This window comes from Hakea prostrata, chromosome 6 (assembly GCF_041222555.1).
Source record: "Hakea prostrata isolate BN-2017 chromosome 6, UWA_Hpros_2, whole genome shotgun sequence".
NCBI lineage: Eukaryota > Viridiplantae > Streptophyta > Magnoliopsida > Proteales > Proteaceae > Hakea > Hakea prostrata.
This window is the reverse complement of record NC_142605.1, coordinates 36,382,464-36,406,144: the sequence shown is the minus strand read 5'-3', so window position 1 is coordinate 36,406,144 and position 23,681 is coordinate 36,382,464. Positions and strand designations below refer to the sequence as shown.

The 23,681-nt window shown below is 33.9% G+C and overlaps 2 protein-coding genes across 2 annotated transcripts; both read right to left on the bottom strand.

The window, feature by feature from the left end:
- Positions 1–293: 293 nt before the first annotated feature.
- On the bottom strand, positions 294–12,307 carry LOC149013748 (DUF21 domain-containing protein At2g14520-like). The gene is made up of 13 exons (XM_089157811.1): positions 10,479–12,307; positions 10,308–10,384; positions 10,147–10,230; positions 9,933–10,046; positions 9,226–9,312; positions 8,932–9,071; positions 8,767–8,854; positions 7,573–7,646; positions 4,557–4,738; positions 4,178–4,437; positions 3,452–3,498; positions 3,149–3,374; positions 294–1,528 (listed from the first exon to the last, which is right to left on the bottom strand). Exons 1-13 carry the CDS (start codon positions 10,657–10,659, stop codon positions 1,478–1,480), a joined length of 1,611 nt encoding a protein of 536 aa, XP_089013937.1. The 5' UTR covers positions 10,660–12,307; the 3' UTR covers positions 294–1,477.
- Positions 12,308–12,434: 127 nt separating this feature from the next.
- On the bottom strand, positions 12,435–15,253 carry ISPF (isoprenoid F). The gene is made up of 3 exons (XM_089157813.1): positions 14,889–15,253; positions 14,648–14,778; positions 12,435–12,931 (listed from the first exon to the last, which is right to left on the bottom strand). Exons 1-3 carry the CDS (start codon positions 15,229–15,231, stop codon positions 12,698–12,700), a joined length of 708 nt encoding a protein of 235 aa, XP_089013939.1. The 5' UTR covers positions 15,232–15,253; the 3' UTR covers positions 12,435–12,697.
- Positions 15,254–23,681: the final 8,428 nt, after the last annotated feature.

Here is a 23,681-nt window from a genome sequence, read left to right as displayed (position 1 = left end):
ATGGATGGATGGAAGGGTCTATTGCTGGCGGCTCCCTTGTCTCACAAATTGGCAAGTGGATGGTCAGCAAGAAAATTCTTGAGGTGTTTAGTTGAATCGATTGCGTGATTGTCTCCCATTCTTGGGCTATTCAAATTTTTTTCAAGAATGAACGTCAATCGTTGATCATTCAAACTTCAATAGAATTTCATACCAACACCATACTGCTCTTGCAACTATATAAGAAACCAGAGTTACATGGTTAGAGAGAATAAAAAAAAATGTTTACTAAGGAAAACAAGTCCTGTTTAGAAAGTAAAATATAGACGCCATTGTGAGCTTCTGATCTGTATATCTGATCCATTTCCCTTGTTTAATCAGTTGCATTAATCCATGTGTTTCACATTTCTTTTTCTTTTTCTTTTTACAGTGAAAAATGGTCTATCTGACTGGATCAATACCAATGGTCTTGAGGAGTCAGTCAAACGTAGTTTGCAGGTTGTGCTCCTAAACCAAAAGATTCAAAATTTTGGATTGGTGGGTTGTTATTGCCTTGACATAGCATTACTTCATGAGATAGGACTCTTCACAAAACTTGGCAGGAAGCCCTCATTCTAAATGAGTTACTGGGTTTCATTCTCTGTTAAGAGAGAACCAACAGGGGAGAAACTGAAAAACAGAATAGTATTTGGGTTGGGTTGGGTTGGGTTGGGTATTCTCATGTCTCACCTAAGCGCACCCCTGTTTTCAATTGGGTGGTGTGCAGCTTGAAGGGTTTATCCACCATAAGCAACCTGACTTAATTGCCACCTCCAGGTATCACAATGAGTACTGATGGAGCTCTGGATCTGTCAGCCAAGCAATGAATAAGAATTTTGGTTCATTTCTGGAGGACCTATGACGAACTACTGTATACTTGGAGCCACATGCAGTTGTCAAATGTCTACCAGATCAATAGTAGTACAATAACTAGACAAACACATTCAAGGGTTGAAAATTTGGATTCAATTTATTTTTTATTTTAAAAAAGAACTTCTTACCAATCTTGCATGTAAATATTGGATTCCAATGATATCTATGAGCTTCAGGTAGTCGCCAATCATGGGATGGGTGCCACTTCAATGAGTTGGCTAGGAGAACAATACTGAGAGGAAATGACCAATTCTTGCCCACAAGATTACTGAGTCTCTCAATATAACTAGGAATTGTAAGGCAAAAATACAGGAAAAACAGTAAAGGGCTCAATGGAAAGCTTCTTTTCCAATGATCTTCTCGATGTTACATTGTACATACTAGAGTTTAGGAACTGCACTTGTGTGACATGAAACAATATAACAGACAAAAACAGACTATGCAGCAAATTTACAAGTAACAATCCAAATGATTTGACTACACTAAGGCACAAACTCACCTTATATCTAAAAGAACTCAGCATTCATGTCCAAAGAAGTTACCAGAAAATATATGCATTCTATCATCCTGACAAAAAATTGTAGCCTTACATATTATCAAACTTCTGTAGCTTCTCATATGGTTTTCTCGACACCTGCTAAGAAACAAGCAGCTATATTATTCTCTCAAAATGTGTGGACTACAAGATTCCAAAAATTAAAATTTCACCTAATTTTGTTAACATTCAAGAATGTTTTCTCAATGCTATATGAAGATTTGAAACAAGGTTCTGAAAGAAATTCTGTTCTTTTAACAAAATTATACTTACTGCAATCTTCTTCCATTTTTTCATAGATAGGCTCCAAGGATGTTTCAAGTCACAACCTCTTAATTATGAGATGTTGGTCTTTGCCTACTGGGCAGTTCTTATTGCTTTCTTTTTACGGTTTTACACCAAGAAGTTGTACCCTTCAACATTTTAGTTTTAACCAAAATAGCTGGTTGGACCATTGCCAGGAAGTTGGGCCAGCATCACAGTTTATAGTTGGAGCCGAGTCAGGGGAGAAACCAAAAATTCTTAATTGCTGATATAGATTAGTGGTCACGGTTGGCTCTTTAGCTGAAGAAGCATTGAAGGTTACATTTTATCAAGTAACCATATTTGCAAGTCAGTCCGTCCAGTCCTAGTTGAAGATATTGGAAAAAAAATCAAGTCACATACATGCTTACTTTTTCTGAGTTCATAGCAGTGGTCGGACCAGCTCACAAGATCCAACCACTTCACCTCATTGCCCCCAGCGGTTTCCCCTACGTTTATTGCAAAAGAATGGGTCCATGTTCCTTCATCAACTGATTATTCCTCCCCATCTGTATCTCCTCTAATATATATTTTTATTTACATTCTGGAGAGGGGGCAGAGGCTGACTGTAGGTATGACAGGGGAGCCAGTTAGGGGTTAGTTCTTAGGAAACGCACTGTATGTGGTTGACATATAAAGTGTTAAAGCCAAGATTTCCAATGACATTGTCACTTGAAAAGTCAAGATAGAGTTTTGACGGTTAATATATTTAATGGGGCAGAAAATGAACCCAAATTCTATTCTAGTGTGAATTTCACTTACAACTCACCAATTCTCATCACACCAACTGGAACTTCTGCTCTCAACGCACCCTGTTCTTTCAGAGAAACTTCTAGGCCCAGTGTTCTTGATATTCATTCCCCAACTACACCCCTCTGCTGGCTTTCTCTTTAAGAGATCAACTCATGCTCGGTCTTAAAGTTCCTCAGATTTTTTCTAACTTAAATTTCAGTCTCCAAACAATTTAAGACAAAGACTAAGATACTTCCTTTCATTCCACAAAGATTTTGTCAACGTTCTTTATCTGAACATCTCAGAATTCCTGGTTTGTTCATTTAAGAATGCACACATGCACTGTAGTGATTGGACCCCAGTAATGGTAGGTACTACTTTGAATGCAACCAGCCAAAAGCTCAAGCCCTAGAAACATTGAATTCTTTTGCTTTATGCAAATTCCATACAAATCAATGATTTCCTCAAGGTATTCTTTCTGAGAGACATGTTATATCGCCAGTAAATTTCAAACACTGGAGCTGCAATAATTCACATTGAGCAACAGAAAACACAACAGAGTTTTGGGTGTGAGAGGGGGGGGGGGGGAGATGACAGACCAGGGAAGAGATAACATTTGTAAATAAATGAAATGAAAAGTTCTATAGCTGATAAAGAAGAATAAGAAATATATACGTTCAAACTCACTTGATGTGAGGCTGGTGACTTTTGTCCAAGGCTTGTAAGTTTTGCTGGAGAATTTGGTGAATATTTTCCAGGGGAGCCAGATAGAGTTGGCAATGGACCTGGTGACCGATAATATCGGGAAACAGGAGAACACAATATAGAAGTATGATGATACGGAGAAAGTGGAGAAGCCACTGGAGTTCTAAATGGTGATGATCTTCTTGGGTGTAGCATATTTATTGTAATCCTGAAATGAAGGAGGGTAGGAAGTCAGTAATAACTATATGATTCAGTTTTGAACAAATCAAAGTGCAAGTTGCTTACTTGTCATGGACCTCAACAAACCCATCAGTTTCATCAAATATTTCTTCCTTCAGAAACAGGAAAGAAAAAAGATTAGTTCAGCAATTTTGGGGGGGGGGGGGGGGGGGGGGGAGTATATGCTGTACTCTAATATAGAATTTAGAGTTATCAGTAATCAACCTGGGAGATGTAGACTTCTTACTCTCGTGAAATTATAGAACATTAATTGTTGTTAGTCTTAAAATTTTCTGATGTATAAAGAACCAAAAAGGTCTTGATCCTCAACACCGAATCTTTAGGCTGTCTTTGGGAACAATATCGATGGAAGTTATTTTGCTTCAACTCCATGCTTAGGTGGAGCACAAAGGGAAGAGTTCCTATTAGCACTTTATAAATCATTGCAGTTCTATTTTGCGTCCAGGTCACGACTCTATCGTACATGATTTTCAGAATAGTACTGGATTTTACAGAATAAAAAAAATAAAACAATTTTGTGTCACTTGTTCTTTCAAATACACCCTTAGGAATATTACTGGATTTTACAGAATAGAAGCCATAAGATTCTAGTGATTTGTTTGTCTTTTGGATGCTTTCAGCATCAGATCGCTGTATCATACTCACTATGAACAAAAATCATGTTTTATTTCAGCTAGTTATTCCATGATCCATGCAAATCATAGTTAGATGATATAAAGTCTGTTCAATGGATGAAACCAAAAGCCAAGAGCTCTGAAAAACATTTTTTACCTGTAGTAATTCCTCAATAACATCCTCCATTGTTATGATACCAATGACGTCATCCTCTGATGTATAGCTAGGAAGATCTGAATCTACATCAAGAATACTTTCATCTCCATGCTCCTTTTTCCTCAGTTGTTTACACTTTTCTTCTTGCTCCATGATACTTATTACCGTAGGCCTCCAAGTGTTGGTGACATCAGAACTCAAAGGGGATGCCAATGCAGCAGGGTTGTGGAGCTTCTCTACATCTGAATGTGAACAACTTCCTGCATAAGTAAGAATTTAATTTGATTCTTCTTTAATGACCTAAATTTTGTGAAGACGTTCAAGCATTACAAGAATTGAGTACCAAATTAGTACCACATTGAGGAATCAAAATCTGTACCTTCTTCCACTTCTATTTGATTTTTATTCAGTTTTGTCTTTCTCTCTAACATCCCAGGCTTGAGTCTAGCATTTTCCACAGATAACTCGGAAACCTTCTGGTTCTTTACAACAACAGCCATGTGGCTATGACCCTTCTGAAATTCATTCAGTATCTCATAAAGTGGCATGTTTTCGTAGACCCTGTCAAAGATCCATGCAAGTTTATGCCATAGAACCACAACACAGATAATCACAATGAAGGTAACAAACATGAGGGGAAAATGACAGTGTTATCACCATCATCATGATCATCACAATTCATCAAAATGCAGATGATTCTAGTAAAGCTAATTACAATATACAGAATTAGTTTCACTTGAATATACATACCCGGATCATTCTTGTGAAGAATAATGCAACATTAAGCTTAAAACAAGAAAGATTAGACTGTTTAATGTAAATGTAAGAATGCAACTTAGAAACAGTAGCTGGAAGAAAATTTAGAAACAGTAGCAGGGAGAAACCTTGAAATATTAAATGAACGTAGGTCCCTTAAAAATAAAAATTAAAAAAACATTTTGCAACCTGCAAATAGACCATAAACATCCTAGAACAAAGAATCATGTTTATAAAGTTGGGATAGATGCAAAGGATAATGATAACCTCACAAAAACTTGATGTCCAAAGCAGACAAAATGAGTTTTACGTCTCTCCCTCAAACTCCCACCCCCACCCTCAAACCGCCCCCCCCCCCCCAAAAGAAAGAAGAAGAAGAAGAAGAAGAAGAAGAAGAAGAAGTTGGACTCATGGGTGGCGCTGGCATGATTTCATGACCCCAACAAAACCCATATACATCCCCATTGTATATCCACCTAAATGGATACAGACTGCAAGACACAAATTCATGTGTACTCAATCTGCTTCCATCATGAGTTGAATTGATTGTAACCTAACCCAAGGTGGTCGTCTTCATAACCTCAGATCATGTGAAGATTTCTATCCACTATTTATCTCTCATACCTTTCCTCCCTAGGGTTAAAATGATTTATCTCCATTTTTTATTCATTTCCGTCTTGTGCAAGCACCACTATGGATGGTTTCTTTGTGTTCCCTTCGTGAGATCTCTGTAAATCACCTCTCTACTTATTCCATCTACACATACAATACAGAAATTGTTTACGTGGATATCATCAAACATACATGATTCACCATATTTTATAGGGATAATTACTATTGCCCCCTTATACTTTGGTTTTATTACTAATCAAACCTCCTTCTTTGTGAAATTACTATTGCCCCCCTCACTTCTAAAGGTGTTAAGTGGCTGTTAACATCAAATATGAAATGTCTATTTTGCCCTTAAATTAAGAAGTGAAAAATATGGCATTACCCTCATTTATAGAAACTATATTGCATGTCAATTATATCCTCAAAATCTTATATTTTAGAATTAGTTTTGGATTTGATGGGACCACATACTTATGATTATTGAAACTTTCACATTCCACTTAAATTTTTCATAATCACCATGATGGAAGTTTTACAAACAAATTAGCATATAAGATCTAATTGATAGAAAATTTGGTAACATACATAATGGTCAGCATATATTAGCTGATTTTCAATTTTCAGCTTTGAATTAAATTTGATATTTCTTAATATTTTAGTTTCTATTTAATTACATCTTTCCTTTATTTGGGTGATTTATTTTTAGAGAAAAAAAATCACATCTTTCCTTTATTTGGTGGTTTCTTTTTAAAAAAGAAAAGTGAAATTAAAGTTAATTTTTTTCCTATTAAGGGTCGTATTATAACTTGAAAAAAGAGCAAATAAGTAAAAAGATAATTGCTGGGTTATTTTTGGGATTTTGAAAAAATATATAGATGCCACATCATCAGTAAACTGATGGAGCTTAACGGTAGGGGGGCATTAGTAATTGTTGACAAAGTTAAAGGTTGGAATAGTAATTTTAAAAAGTACAAGTGATAAAGTAGTAATAAAATCAAAGTACAAGGGGGCAACAGTAATTATCCCTATTTTATATCATTTCATGCTTTGGAGTGTTATGAAGTAATATCTCATGGTCAAGAACCATGGTGGGCAGACCATGGTGGTTCATGTACAATCTGATCACTAACATCCGATCATAAAATGGGGTAACCATCTGGTTTCTGTTTGTGACAATTTGTTGGTATGTCTATTGGCACATGCCAATTGAAATTTAAATACAACAGTGATGGCTAGATCAAGTGAGACAGGTTTTGTTGCCAACTATACCTTTAATTGGCTGTATGAGTTACAAGTCAGGGGAATTATTGCTTTGCAAAGTTGAGCATGCATTTTCCAATTAATGAACTGAGTCATTCAAGGTGCAGTTTGGGAGTTGAAGCATCATGAATAATAGTAGTATTGAATGCGACCAATCTGTTTGGAAGAAGCAAAAAAGGCAAGTTATGTACTACGCCAATTAATACCAGATGGATCCTGATGTGAAGTTTGATGATCAATAAGGTGAGACAAGGCAGTGATCAATTGGTTGGGAGCTAATTTATTTAACTGTAACCTGTCAAATAATCACTTCTGGTGCATAGTTAGCCACCTTATGTAGCCTCGATGACAGCCAAAGTGGAGTATAGAGGGACATAATTTATACTTATGAAGAGATCTTCAGGTGAATTTTCACTACTCAAACCATCATAAATATGTACTTGTTATCCTACTTGTAAACAACTATAGCTGTACAGAAATCAACAGTTTCTTTATAGTAGTTGTTATAGCTTGGGGTAGTTAACTGTTGGAAGTTCAAAACCTCCTTTCTTACCTTTGTTTCAGTTAAAAGTAGGAACTGTTATGTTAAAGTTCATTTGAAACACTGATTACAGACCTTTACAAACAAGGTTTATTTTGAAATCTAAATAGCTTACATAATTATAGGATAGAAACTTGTACTAATAAGAATATATTGAGTGAGAATAACCATTTAATAAGAGTCATGACATGTAACCAATACGAATGTCAACTGAAAAATTCCATACCTTGGGATTTTCCTTATGGCTACATTTCTAACTGGAGTTTCATCTTCAGGGCGGCAAGTGATCAAATTTTTCACCTAAAACGAAAAGAAATCACAATGTTAAGTAATGCAAAATATTATAATTTGGAACAAGATTGTAAAATAAATTAAATACCATAAAACTTCTGACATCCGCTTTCAGTGAGAACATAGGTGGTACCATATTTTTAGAGACAAAGTATAATAAATAAGTAGTCAGGGATGTTAACAGCGTACAAGACAATATTCACTATAAGCATAACCTTCAATGATACATTTTTTGAATGACAATCAAATGGTAAAACCTATGCACCCAATAAATCCAACAACTAGTACTTGAGAAACAAAAAAAACTTATTAGAGTTGAAATAACTCAAAACAAAAGACAAATAAAAAAAATAAAAAATAAAAAGTTTCACAGAAATGAAAACAACTGTCTCAAACATGCTTAATAAAATAAAGTGCTGCAAGAGAGGATTACAGATAACACGTTAACAATAGAATTGTAACTTTATTGGTCATACACCTATCAGAGCTTTTCCAGTACACTTCTCAGATGGAATTTCCTTTAACTGGGGTAGAAAGTTGCGTGGGTTTTTCCCTATCATATATGTCCCCATATCTCTTCCTGTGTATGGACATGGACAAGCAGGTAGATGTGGTTCTATTCTCACGTTAAAACATCACAAATGGCAAAATCATTATGAATACTAGATTTATCGATCAAATACAAGAAGGCACTTTCAGAAGTCTACACAATACCTCCAACTATATGTTCTTAAGAACACATTGAGTGCACTGGAAAACCTCATGATTTCAATTTAGTGCATCAACCATATGACATACAGACCTGAGCTCACAATGGATAACATAACAGCAATCATTCGATTACTCCATTGCATTCACAATGAAGATTACATAAAGTTATGTTCCTCATAACATGAACAAGTTCAAATCGACAACCTTGAATCCAAGTGGAAAATGACAACAGATAGTTTCCATTAAGGAATGTATGCACAAACTTTAGAAGCTGCATCCACCTTTATAAAGCAGCAAGGTGTAATTGAAATAAATAGGATTAAGTAAACACCCATGAAAATGTAAAATTCCAACTTTGATGTCATATGAACCTTTTAAAGGATTCAATAGCATGAGATAACAAATCTGAAATGCTTACCAAAATAAGGCCTATGATATTTGTTGACCTTCCAGAGTAGATAGGTACACGACTATGACCTTTGGTCATTATTAATCCCATTGTATCCCTAAAAATAAAAGCAGATTATTGCTGCAAGCGACACACAGAAAGAATGCCAAGTACAGAAATGAGGAATACGCGTACATGTCAAGTTTACAATTTATATCAAGGGAAAAAACTTTGGATATGGGCGTCATGGAATCTCTAGCACTCTTCAGTGTCAGGTCTAGGGCTCCTGCAATAATTGTAGTTTCATCATGCGTCAACTCTCCACCTTTCCCTGCCTAACAATGAATATGCAATCACTAGAATTGTGAATATTTCAGTAAGATGTAATCACCTTTCATTAATACAAGATGGATTTCACCCAATGATTTCCTTTGTCACGAAAATGATGTTTAGAGGCAAAACAGTTAGGTATAGTTTTAAGAAGCAAACCTCATGTGCATGCAAATTGACCAATGATTTCAACTCTGCCCGTCTGAAAAGATCAAAGTGCCCCTTCCCAAGAAGCCAATCCAATAACTGCCACAATGGAGAGAACACAAAAACGTCATGAACTACCTCCAAAAGCCACTCTTTTCTCTCCTTCCCTCCGTCCATCATCTTTTCAAGGGGAATCTGAATACACAAGTATAAACAATATGGAACAAAAATATGCATTCAGGTATTTTGCACCTGTAGCATCTTCTGCAATGATCCTAGAAATATCTATAGGGAAGCTCTCATGAGTATTCTCCAATTTTTGAAAAGTATGTTTGCCACTCTTTTAGTTTTTCTCTATGATTAAGAAATCATATGGAGTAAAACCAAGACGCAATGCATCCGATTTTTCCCAAGCCAAAAAGTACTTCTCAAGTCTATTGCACTATGTAGGAGGTGGTAATGGCAATCAGTTTTTCCAGCTTCCTTGAGATTAAATAGTATTCCTTCCATCTAATGGGCTAAAATAAATGATGGATCACAAACGCCAGCTATAGCAACCACTGGGTTGGGTGTATAGTCTCAGAAAGAACAGCCATAGCCAGCTAACTCCCCCTTGGAACAACTTCTATGCAAGACATCATATGAGTGTATAACCATACTGGGTGTTTCTAATGATGAACACAAGATTACTTATCATCGTAGGCGAACACGCAAGTTACCTTACTGATAGGATAGGATATGGGGAAGACAACCAACATAAGCACTCGAACAAATCCAACAAGTTTTGCCCCAACACTCAATCCATATCGTGAACAAACAGCTTGAGGGATTATCTACAATTATATGAGAAGGAAAGGAAAAATGAACATCTGGCATCAGTTAAATGTGATTAAATTGGTTTTAGACTCAGAAACCAAATACCCAGGATGTTACCTCTCCAAATGCAAGTATAAGAGTGACTGATATCAATATGGCACCCCAAGCTGGAAGAATCGCATCAAGGAAAATGGGTAATGCCTTTGGAAGATGCAAAAAATGTAAATGTTAGTGTGTTATACTGCAAGGCAAGGACGTAAGAAGAACTAGCAGCCTACCTCCATTGCCAAGGAATTGCAAATGAGAAGTGTGCAGAGGAGTAAGTGTTGGTTCTTCACAACAGGTAGAATCTTAACTGCCAAGAAAGACATCAAAATAAACAAAAACAGAGGCATCAGGAAGAAAGGAGTCATGACATTAAACCCAATGAAATTGAATGATAAGCTTACCAGCATTCTTACGGTCTTGGGGCTGGCCAGCATTGACGAGCACCTCGAGTTCAACTTTGCTAATGGACATGAGTCCAAGAGTGAGACCAGACATGAGACCAGCAAAGGTGACGAGCCCAGTAGAGATCATAAGGTATACCCAAAACATGGGTTTGCAGCAAGGAACGTCGTTGGCAGCCATTGTAACGAGTTCAACAGTTCAAATTCAGTTATTAAGAAGACATGAACAGAGAATATATAGGGAATTGAAAACGTCATCCCTCCCCCAAGATCGACACAGAAGAAAAGGGGACGGAGAAGAAAAATCCGGGGTGGGTTCGAACAGGTGACGTTTTCAACCTTTTTGGGGTCTCACGTCACAGAAAACCAGCACTGTCACCCAAAACTATCAAATTTCTTCTTGGAATTTAGAGAAGAGCGAAAAAGACGGTGTATAGCCGAGGAAGAACGGACAGAGAGTAGTTAGAAACTTGAACCCAGAAGACTCTAACCGCCACATTAACACTTACTGATGCACACAAGTGAAATCAGTTAAAGCCAGCCAACCTTTACCCATCCGGCTTCTCCAAAAACAGTTAATTTCCAGACTTAAGCATGCGCTAATACATACACGTAGCTACCCAAACTATGCCAAAACCCTGACCTAAATGCTTCCCCATATAACAACTCACCTGGGTGTTTCACGCAAATCCCAGTGATTTGGGACTCAGCATCCACAAATTAAAGGCTCTCACAAAGATAGTTGCAGCCAAAAACAAAATGCTATTAGATTCGACACTTTTTTACAGATTTGGCTTGGTTCAAGAAAAAAATATTTTTTTAACATTCTAATGTGAATAACATGATCTCATTGTGTTATTAGTATTATTTTAATAATGGGTTTGTTTTAAGAAAAAAAAGGAGGGTCATCTGACACTGTGATCAACTCCTTTTCTTTTGTTCTTTCTGAGTTCTCTTTTCCATTTGTTGTTTCCTTCACCAGCACATCATCTGTTCATACAGAAGAAATTTTATATCACCGCCGCTCACCATGCTTCTGCATCAGTTACTATTTTATGCAATTCACAAGCAAACAGGAGTTTCTTTGTCTTGTGGAGTATAAAAGCAAAAGTTTGTTCATCTTACAATGTCATCGTTTATAGTTATCTTTTATTTTATATCACAAAGAGTCAGTGTCAAAGGTGAAGAAACCTAATTTCATGCCAACTCCCCATAAATCCTAAGTCTGATGTGAGATCAACTCCTACATCTAATGTGATGCTTTTTTATGTGTATCATAAGTCATAACATATCATTATGTTTTTCAAGATGCCAACATTGAACCAGTTGAGTCTAGATTCAAAAGTCCTTTCAGTTTCATCTCTCACAGTTCCATTCTAGCACCACAGGATACACTGGCCAGGTGCCCATCATTTTGGAAACAACTCATCCCACACCTTCCTCTCTCCTGCTCTGTGTTTGGTGTTTCCCACTAACTTATAAAACTAACAGCATGCCCAAGCCCCCAGCCCTCTACTTTACACACGTTCTGTTGTAAGGTATTGTTTACAACAGAATCCACTGGATTAGGTTTAGTTTTAGTTAAGCTCCACTGAAGTAAGAGCTTGTCGGAAACTAAATATTAGTTCCTGGAAGGGCTGAGGTAGCATCTGCAACTAATCTTTAACCCTTCCATGGTTGGATCAAAGGGGATTCATCATGCCCCAAGGCCTGTTGAAAACTTACTGGATAGGACAGAAGTTTGATTGGGGAAAAAACCCCTGTCTCAGATGTTGCTAGTCTTTCAGTTTTCTCAAATATATATTAGGTTCTACCCGTGCCAGTAAAAGAGAGGAAAGACCATACATTTTCATATTAAGATTGAAGACCATCAAATGGCCTGTGCATGAGAATTTCCAGACCGCACAATTCGAACTTCAGCTCTGCAACACAAAATGTCAAGAATTGACTGAGCACTGATATTACTGCTGAAAGGATTCAAGAAAAGTTCATGTGAAAGAACTAGAGTAACTGAATATTCTACAATTTCTATACTTTTGAAGCCTATTATATATTATAATTGAGTTACATACAATGCTGAACATTGGCCCCATTAGGCCAGCGACCACATGATACTCAATTCTTACAAGAACTAAGCAGATACATTTTTCTGCCAACAGTATATAAATCAGGAAAGAATTCTAAGTTCTCTCACTGAACCGTTTTGGAAGATAACCCTTTCACTTTCTCATAAGAAGAACCACAGTATGCGCTGCAATGCTACGGTTTTCTCCGAGGCTGTCCACCTTCTCATGAGTTTTTGCTTTGAGATTAACGACAGATGGATCCACGCCAAGCAGAGCTGACAGGTTGGCTCTGATTGCCTCCTTGTGTGGGCTCAGTTTTGGTCTCTGCAGAATTAATGTTGCATCCAAGTTTCCCAGTTCATAACCTGATTCGTGCATTAATCTCACCTGAAAAGGCAACATTACAGAATAAGACAGGACAAGACTAATCACCTGACATCAAAGAGCAATACTATGAGCTACATCCTCTTTGCTTATCAGGGAACAAAGTGAAGGAAGTAGCAGAGCAAACTTCAGAAACTAGAAATCTTAAAAACAAAAATTTTTGGAGTGCAACTTTGATGATGTGATGATGCAGCCAGATAGACTGATTAGTTGCAGCAGCAATCAGAAAATCAAACTGTAATGCTAAGTTGCTAACTATACTTTATAATTTCATTATGAATTCAATTCAGTCATGGGATCAAATCCTGGAAACATCCTCTTTGGGAAAAGGAGTAAAACTGTACAAATCAAACCATTCCCAGACCTTGCCAAGTGTGAGAACCTTGTGCAATGGGTACAATCATTTATGAATTCAATGTGTTGAAATATGTCTTAACAGCAACTTGCCTATAATTTTTGAATTATAATGCCCCAATCACATATATAGGTGGAAAACACATTGTATAGAGAAAAACATAATTCACAAATAGAGCCAAGAGAAGGCCAAGCCACAGCCATAAAATGAAAGAGGAAAAATAATAAAACCGCAACAGCATAATCACCCCAATATCCAAAAAGTAGGCCATCTATGTGGCTAGCCTAGCTCACTGTGATTACATTGCAAAGCCTTTGCTTCCATCTATCCATCTCCTTTTTAGACCTTACAGTTATTCCTTGAAATTTAAGCCTGTGTTGGACAACAACAGATTGTAAATTATGCAAAGGATTTTGGCAATGTCAGCAAATTCATCCTCAAAGGGAAGACGGTTTTACTATTACCAGTATAATTTCAATTTTCGAAAACAAGCTAACAATAGTCTGCCGAAGCATTTACTATGGAAGCTTTTATGCCAAATTTTGTTCTTTTCTTTTTTCTGTGTGAAACAGGTCCACCATCCAGAGCTTTCTGCTCACATTGTTGGTCTCACCGTCAGGATGAAAATTACCAAGTGCATTGAATCAGTAATGGAAAATGCTGACAAAGCCCATCAGACAAATATTGACAAATGGCTAACAAAAGAAAAATGCCAATGAGGCCCATCAAACAAATATTGGCAGCCAGCAAAAACAACCATGATATGATGATGATGATGCAATCATGACCTTAGAAGCAGATAGGAAGATGATAATTAAATATTTTGCAAAGTGTACTTCCTACTTTGTATCTGGTGTCACAAAGTCAAGGTAAAATTATGGCTGCAATCACTAACATACTGTAGTCCCCTAGAAAGGCTTTTTGAAAAGCATCTATGCTGTGTCTACTTGCCGATGATTTAATTGGTTATTTGTCATTTTTTACCGGTTAATATATTCTAGGATGCTGTGGATTAGCAGTTCACAGTCAGCTTGTTGGTGACTCAATTTAGATCAAGAACTCCATTTGACATATCTGCATAGCACATGAAGACCAACGGAGCCGAAAATCACAAAATAGTTCAAATAATTAATTCACACACTATCTCACAAAAAATATTTGAAATATCAACCCGTTTGAGATAATCAGATAAGATTAACTTTGCCGATTATCGGTAATATGACATGGCTCGCAGGCTAGGCACATACAAACATGGATAGCATACCTAATCACTTAAATATATTTAATAGCTACTGAGAAATAAATTATGCCCCTGAAAAATTCAAAGCTAAATCAGCAAATAGAAAAAATGCCAATAAACTTACAGCTTCTTTCATGAACACAGAAGACGCTGCACCCTTCCATTTAGGGTCGTTATCTGGGAAAATCTGCCCGATATCCGGAAGCCCCAAAGCACCTAAAATAGCATCAACCACGCAGTGAAACAACACATCACCTGCAACAACAACAAGAAGAAGAAGACCAACGGTAAATTACTTCAAAACCGAAATTCCCGCAATTGAAAACCCTAATTAACCAAAATGTTCGATTATAACCTAAATTTACCATCGGAATGAGCTTCACAGCCTCTATCATGGGGAATATCGATTCCGCCAATGATCAATGGGTACCCAGGCTCCAGTCTATGAAGGTCAAACCCGTGACCGACGCGGAAAGGAAGAGTCTTCGACGGATTTCTGGAAGTTGTATCTTTTTCGACTTCGATCGCAGAAGCAGTTGCAGATACAGTCAGAGATCGAGGAAACGACGAGACAAGACCAGTGAAAGTGCTGCGACCATTGTCGTTGTTGAAAGGACGAAGAGAAGATGGCGATAGATGAAAAGTTAGCTTATTGGTGGCGACTTTGCCCAAAACTACAGAAGCAGAGATAGGAGAAGCTGCTGCCATTGTTTTGAAGCTTCGGTCTTCGCCTCTTCAGATTCTGAAGAGAGACACACGGCGCTGTAATCGACCGAATCAGTGGGGTTTTGTCCACTAAAATATTAAGTAATCCGAAAAATAATAATAATAAATAAATAAAACCAGCGCCACCTGAATTAACCCTAATATTAATCTCACCTTGAGTTATTTAATTTATCAATTAAATTCCTGGGAAAAATATTCAAATGACACCTTTAGTCCTCATATAACAAAATTAAACTTTTCAAAAAGACAAGATTACCCATGAATGAAAATTCTACGTTCAACTCGGCTTCATCTTCCTCTATTGTCTACGATCACTCCTCTTCTTCAATTCTTGTATTTTCATCATTTATATTATCGAACGAATATTTTTTGTTTTCTTCTCCTCTATGCTTTTATTTCCTTAAAATATGAAAGAAGTATTTAAAAATAAATAAATAAATAATAATTCAGAATAATGGTGTTTTTTTTTGGTAAACAGAGTAATGGTGTTAGTAACAGGAAATTTAATTGATTAATTGGATAAAACTCAGGGGGTGGGATTGAATTTTTCCTTTTTCTTCAAATCACCCTTTGAGTTATCCCTTAACATTAATGTCACACCCCTTATTTATCTAATTTATCTGTTAGACCTCTCGTTACTATCTTTATTTTAATTAATTTTTAATTATTTACCTATAGATCTTAAATTTAGAAACACCACTCTTCCAAATTTTAGGAAGATTTATGATTTAGAGGGGAAGAGAAATCATAGACCCTAAAACACGACAAAGAAACTAGTCAAGCATAAGATTTTTCATTATTATCTTTATGAAAATCCTAACTTTTTTGCAATGGCATTTAATAATGAATTCTTAATGACAAAATGTATCACTAATATATTTCACTCTATAAAGAGTCTGATTGATACCAACTGGGGTTGGTCCAAGTGATAAGCAATTTGGTCCACTCAAGCAAAGTTTCGATATCGAAATCTTGTGGATGCAAAAAATTCTCACTGGGAGACTCACCCACCACAACCACGTGTGCGACCCCGGTCAAACACCGGATTAGTCAGGGCAAAACCTTGGAACCAGGGTTGGCAACAAAAAAAAAAAAAAAAGTCTTATTGATAAATTAAATAATTTAAAATGTGGTATTAATTTTAAGAATAAGCTGGGCGCTGAAAATTTATTTTAAAAAATAAATAGGAATATAAAACCGGTTAGAAGCTTCAAACGTGTTCCATGAGTAGGATTTTAAATCTTGGAATGGATGACGGAATCGTCTAATGGTAACTCAGATTCGACTCGGACCTGAATTGGTCAAGTAAAACCCCAGAAACCAGATTCTATGAAACTCTCAATGCGTCTACCGAATCGCTATCAGCCGATTCCAATAGACCAATGCCCATCTGATTTTCTGAAATCCACTTCATTGGTGCAATTGTGAATCTGTGATCCATTTTGGGTCCCACTGATGATTTTAATATAAACCAAAATTGATTATTAAAATCAAATCCAACGTTTTTATTTTGGAAAATAAATCCAACGTTTAGATCACGCGTAAACCAGATTATTATTTGATTCAATTTTATTAGAGAAAAGTAATTCAATCAATAGATTTTGTTATCTGCAGACCAAAAAACCATGAGTTATTACTATTTTTAAAACAATATTTAGTTATTAAAACACAATCTTGCTTTGCATATTTTTATATTTTTATTTTATCATTATGTGATAATGTTTTAATTAGATTAGATTCCAATTGATATCTTGATCGAGGTCTGACATTGTTTGTGGATCCCACAATGGTATAATTAGACTGAACTATGATCAGCATAATTTTTCTAAACCTATAGGTATTAATATTCACACTTCAAAGTGGACATTGCATAAGATAATAAAACGGACCCACAAGCCCCATAAAGAACTCCATTATTTAGGCTCTTCTTGATATCAATTCTCATTCTCTATTATACCTACTTAAAAGAAATAAATACAAGAATTTATTATGGTCAAATGAAAAATTGTTTGATGAATTTTGTTATGAATAAATTATGGAATAAAATAAGTTTGGTATCAAAATAAAAAATTGTTAGAAAATAATAGTAAACAAGTGAAAAAAGAAGAAAAATTATGGTTTTTATAAAAAAGTATGTATTGATTATTTTACCCTCTTTTTAACTATAAATTTTTAAGTAAACTTGCATATAAATGAATAATCCATAATAGAAAGAAAAAAGAGTCTATTATAAATTTTGGAAAATTTTCTATTATTTTAAATAAAAATAAAAGTGACAATAGTTGCTAAACAATTTAAAATAATGAAAAAATCTCATAATGATAAGACTTTTTTTTTTAAATCAATTCTCATTCTTATGAGATTTTTTCATTATTTTAAATTGTTTAGCATCTATTAACACTTTTATTTTTATTTAAAATAATATAAAAACCTCCAAAATCCATAATAAATATTTTGTCTATTATGGATTTTGGTGAGAATTTCATTCTCTTCATTTATGCATAACTTTTCTTAAAATTTTATAGTTTAATGAAGGTAGAATAATCAATACACTTTTTTTTTTAAAAAATTTATAAAAAACATACCTTTTCCCTTTTTTTTTTTTTTTCTTCTCTTGTTCATTATTATTTCCTATAGATTTTTTTATTTTGAACCAAATTTATTTTTCATTCCATAATTTACTTTCGACAATATTCACCAAATCATTTTTCATTATTGACCAATAATGAATTCTTTTACTTATTTATTTTTAAATAGGCATAATAGATAATGATAATTGATTCAAAAATGAGCCTAAGATAATAAGCGGTCTGCCAAAGTTGGATTACTTTAAAATGTTCAGTTGGAAGGCAATTGTTGGGTTATAGGCTTAATTAACACTGTTCATTTATTTGAACCTATATTTATTCAGGTTATTTATTCAAGAGCATTACTAACCTTTATCATTATGTGAGTTATTAAAGGTTAGGGTTTTACATTATAAATAGTTTATTGGGTCATCGTAGCTATTTCACGTAATATTTAGGTTTGAAGTTGTTTCTACATACTTGAGTGAAGGATCCTAAAAAGTGAAAGAATTCTGAAGATTTAAGGAAAATAAAAAATACAAATCTATAACAATAATGCACTACAGGTATTTATTCAGCTACACTTCCTTTGATTATATTCATAATACATGTTTTAATTATTATAGGATTTATATTGATCATCATGGATCCAATCATTGGTATCATAGCCAGCTTCTAGAATAATTTAGGTTATGAATTATTGATTTTTACTAAATTAAACCTTGAATCCTCCCATTGGATTAAATTCAAAATTAAATCAACAGAACATCTAACTAATCAAACGATAAAAATCAATAATCATAACCTTAATTATTATAGAAGCCTGGCTCGATATCAATTATTGGACCCATGATGATTTATAGAGCTGTTGCTGCTCATTCGACAGATAGATGAATCGCTTCTTTTTTGTGTACGGTCCTCTATCATTCTTCTTCTCAGTGTACATCGTACACATGTAAGTGAACCAACCGGTTAAGCCAAACCACTTAATACATGTAGAATACCCAGATTACCCCTTACAAGATTTTTAATTGAAACTATTCCAAATTAACCACATTGCATTGGAGATTATAGCAATGATAAAATTCCATTGATCTTAGTTAGAGCTTGAGTAACTCAATAAATCTTGAACGTTATTGAGTTGGTCTATGGTCTACCAACAAACTAGGTAATAGATAAAATAAACCAAATCTTTTCTCAAAAGGCATTTTAAAAAGATGTGATTTGGGGTGGTTATTGAGGGTTTGCAAATAGCACACATATCTCAAACGTTACAACATTTTCTAACCAAAAAATTTAAAGATTGTAAATTCTGCAGCATAATTTTTCAAATAAGCTTGATCCATTATGGATTATGATGAGAATTTCATTATCTTCATTTGTGTAAGTTTACTTAAAGTTCTATAAGTAAGATGAGGGTGAAAATAGTCAATACATCTTCTTTTATAACAACCATACTTTTTTTACTTTTCTCACTTGTTGTACTATCATTTTTACACAATTTTTTATCTTGACACCAAACTTATTTTCCATTTCTCATTGTTATTTTCAATGAAATTTGCCAAACCATTTTTCATTCTTGACCAAAAATGAATTCTTGTACTTATTTATTTTAAATAGGCATAATAGAGAATGAGAATTGATACCAAAAATAGCCTTAGATAGTAAGGCTAAATTCATCATGCACAAGCTCTTGAGATTAAGGCCTCCACTTCTATTTGGTGAGAATACATATCATATTACAATTAACAGCATGAACAAAGGATTTGTCATTGGACGATCCGAAAATGTTTCTTTCAAAAGATAAAGAGTTTTGATGACTAATACCGGAAGATTGAAGAACTTGTAATTAGATGAGTATTGATGAAAAACACCAGAAGTTCTCGATCTTTGTGCACAATCTCATAGACAAATTAGAACTTATTCAAGAAAATACAAGGAATTAATGCCACACCATATCAGGTCACAATTTTAAAATATAATTAGAAAAAAACCTGTTAGATCAAGTTCATTTTCAGAGCTTCGGACTCGATTTCTACGTTGAGAAAACAACATCCATTTCACAATTACTCATTGAGTTTTAGAAATAAGGATGAAAAAATAAATGTTAAAACGATGAATAATCAAATTAACAGTCTCATATATGCACAATGCGTGCTGTAAGAACATCACAGAACATAACATGAAAAAGAACAAAGTAAATGGGTTAAGAAACTTGAGTGCAAGAGCAAAAGAAAATTAAAAGTGGGTAAATAAATAAAAATTTTACCGGCATAATGGTTAAGATTAAATCCATCATAGACTGAGTGAGAATAACAGTATCAGTGTAGAACAATGAGATGGAAAATCCTCCACTGATTTCATCTCTTTGGGATTTTATTTATCTGCCGGTTATCAATAGGGTTCATTAATTCTTCTCCTCCCTTTATTTAAAATCAATTAAATCCAAATCATATTATTATTATTATTATTATTATAAAAATATGAACTCAAGGTACAAGACTACATTTTGTTTTCCACAAATAACCTATTGTATTCAATCGGTTAGACTTTTGAATCAGTAATAAATGATGTCTATAAATGTAAATTTAAATTATTGAATTAATTTTAATTCACAATTTCTACTTTTCTCATTTTTCAAGAAATCATTAATTACTTAATATGTTATTGGATGAGATATGTTAAATGAGAGTTAAAGTTAGAAGTCAAAATGGTGAAGAAATGGAGAGACAATGAGACTTTATTAAAAAATCAATTATCAAATCCAAAATGAGAGAATTTAAAACGGTGGAAGAAATGGAGAGACAATAAGAGAGATCCACCGTTCAAAATGGTTCAATGCCTAATAATAATAGAGATCACTCATTTTTGTCTCAATAAATGCATTATTAGTTTTTTAAAATAATTACTAATAAATAACCAAAAAAACTAATTGTGCAAAAATAACGTGTCACTTTTATGCTTAGGTCTAAACCATTAAATTGGGTCATTAATTTATTTTTATTTTTTTTTAAAGAAATAGATTATGCATGATTTAGGATAATAAATAGTCATACAAGAATCACATTTATAATCAAAATGACTACTATTTCAACACAATGATTTTTCATTTGTCTTTAGTTATTCTATGTATTTAGTTATAATTCAACACAATGATTTTTTATTTGTCTTTTTTCTGAATAAGATGATTGACATACTGGAGGAAATTGAAATACTATTAATTTATAGAAGAAAATCTCAGGTAATTTTTTATTTTTAATGTAATAATAATATGAATTAAATTATAATATTTATTTTTAATTAGTTGAATGATTTTCCAAAATTTTGAATTACAAAATGTAATGTATTTCAATATATATATATATATATATATTAGGTGCTTCTAGACTATTATTTTTATTATGAATAAAGTTACAAATTTTACAATTGTGGAGTAAAGTTATATTGAAATTGTTGTGGCATAAAGTTAATTTGATAAGATGAATTTATACATATATATATACAAGAAAAATATTGAAGTATAAATTTGAAAAAATTAGATAAGAAGACCATCATACTAAACCGTACTTTATCTATGAATTTCAGAATAATTAATTGATGTCTATAACATCATACGTTCTATTCTTAATGGTATTGTTTAATCTAAATAACAATAAAGTTGTTATTTCATTCATGTCATTCTAATGCTTAGATTTTCCTTTGCATATGATTTTTTGTTTGTTTGTTTTTCTATATTACTTTTTTAAAATTACCCAATTGTAGGATATTTTTATTATTTTATTAAGAAAAATATATATTTTACAAAATATCAAGATTCGTATCTCAACTCATATTCTATCATTATTTAAAAAGATACAAAGAATAAATAAAATGAGATGAAGTTGTTTAGTCAACCGTAACAAAGTTTTAGGGAGATGAATAGATTATGATAATAAAAAAATATATAGAAATCAAGATATTTAAATATAGGAGAATATTTTAAATTATTATTACTATTTATTTTTTAGATAGAAATAATTTAATAAAATTAAGAGTTTTTTTTTTGGCAATTAATCTATCAACAATATTATGATAATTTATAATTAAAAAAATATGAAATTCAAATCGGGAATGAGATAAAAAATAATCGAATATCAAATAAAGAATTTTGGTTTATTTAAATTAAAAATTATATTAAAAAAATGATTTTCTTAGTAAAAAGGGAGAGAGTTTTTTTTTTTTTAATCACCTTTTAAGAATTTACTAAATTGTACCATATTTCATTATTTATTAAGAAATTAACATATTTTAAAGAATCTCAAATTATATTCAAATAATATGATATAATATAATATGATTTTTTATTTAAGAATATAGATGGTGATGGATGGATAAAAAATGATGGTGGAAATGTGGAATTTAATCAAAAGTTTTTTATTAGGGATTAAATCCGGTTGGATTTAAAATAACAATAATTTTGAGTTATTTTGAATAATATCTAATTTTCTTTACTCGCAGTCTTCCTCGTTGATGGTGATGAATCCCTCGCAGTCTTCCTCGTGGTGGGAAAAATGGTGGTGAAGCTTTCTCCAATGGGAGAAAGCATTCAGTTTTTCACGCTTCTTCTAATCACGGTTGTTGCTTCTGCTTCAATTACACACATCTATGAGAATTATGAGAATTAATACTCTGCCCCCCACAATTAAGACTCGATTCATCCATCTCACAAAGGCAAAGAAACGATTCGAATCTAATCTGCACCAAGGAAGAGCTAAGAGAGAAGATTTTGAGTCCGCTGGTGAATCGGAATTTGAGCTGCACAAGGAAGAGCTAAGAGAGAAGATTTTGAGTCCATGGAATCCAAAGAGTTTGCTAGTCAGCCGCATAGCATCTAAGATAATCCGCCGCCTACCAAAGTTGGATGATCAGCTAGAAGAGTTCAACTGGGAAGTAATTGTGGTTGATGACCTTTAAATTCATAATGGTATGGCCCCACCGTGCGGTAAAATTTTTGTATATACGCCATATCTTCAAACTTCTGAAGCTGAGTTGGCTTTCATATTATCGCATGACGTTGCCCATGAACGTTTACACGGGTCCGAATGACAAACTCTACTTTAACGCGTTTAATTTTGTTATGCAATGTATTTTTGAGGGTTCTATTGCTGATATTCTTTCACTTAGTTTTCAAAATCGAATGATTATATTCGAAAACATAAACCTGGCATTCAATCTGTAATTTATCACCTTCTTTGGCTTCATCAAGAATGCAGGTATACACGTAACTTACATTATTCAATTAAGTTCTTCTACTTTGGTCTTTGCTTCCCCGCTAATTTGTTCATCTTGTTTGTTTACTAGGCATGAAATTGAAGCTGACACCATTGCAGTCATATTGATGTCAGAAGCAGGCTATGACCCCTCCTGGATGGGTGAGAGCCAACATGGTGAAAGGGGGAATTTAATAGATAAAGCCTACCAAAATTATGAAGTGATACTGGACAAGCAAGGGGCCATAACAACTCTCCAATGGCAATCAAAAGACTTTCTCCTCAAAAATATTTGCTACATGGTAGATTTGTTTGAATGGATATAAGAATACATTCTAAATTTTTTGTAGCTCTCCTAATGAGCAGTAGAGATAGAAGGCCCTCACTGTGTTGAGTAGAGTGAACACATGCATATAGCAGAGTTCAGAGAAGTGTAGCAACGGGAATATCCCATGGGTACAGAATGCATTCACATAGTTGTGGTGTTACAGTATAGAGTAGGAGAAAATCACAACTGAGCTTCAGAAATCAGAACCAAATACAACTGCCAAAAAACCGTACATACAATAAGATCTTTCAAGTTTCAGTCTGGGCCAATGTTGGAAGTATGAAATGA

Coding starts and splice junctions, on each gene's coding strand:
- LOC149013748 (XM_089157811.1), bottom strand. CDS start 10,659: ATGGCTGCCAACGACGTTCCTTGCTGCAAACCCATGTTTTGGGTATAC. Junction 10,385..10,478: donor CCAAGACCGTAAGAATGCTG/GTAAGCTTATCA, acceptor CTTTCTTGGCAG/TTAAGATTCTACCTGTTGTG. Junction 3,375..3,451: donor TTTGTTGAGGTCCATGACAA/GTAAGCAACTTG, acceptor CCTTCATTTCAG/GATTACAATAAATATGCTAC.
- ISPF (XM_089157813.1), bottom strand. CDS start 15,231: ATGGCAGCAGCTTCTCCTATCTCTGCTTCTGTAGTTTTGGGCAAAGTC. Junction 14,779..14,888: donor CTGTGAAGCTCATTCCGATG/GTAAATTTAGGT, acceptor TTGTTGTTGCAG/GTGATGTGTTGTTTCACTGC. Junction 12,932..14,647: donor CTGTGTTCATGAAAGAAGCT/GTAAGTTTATTG, acceptor TTGCCTTTTCAG/GTGAGATTAATGCACGAATC.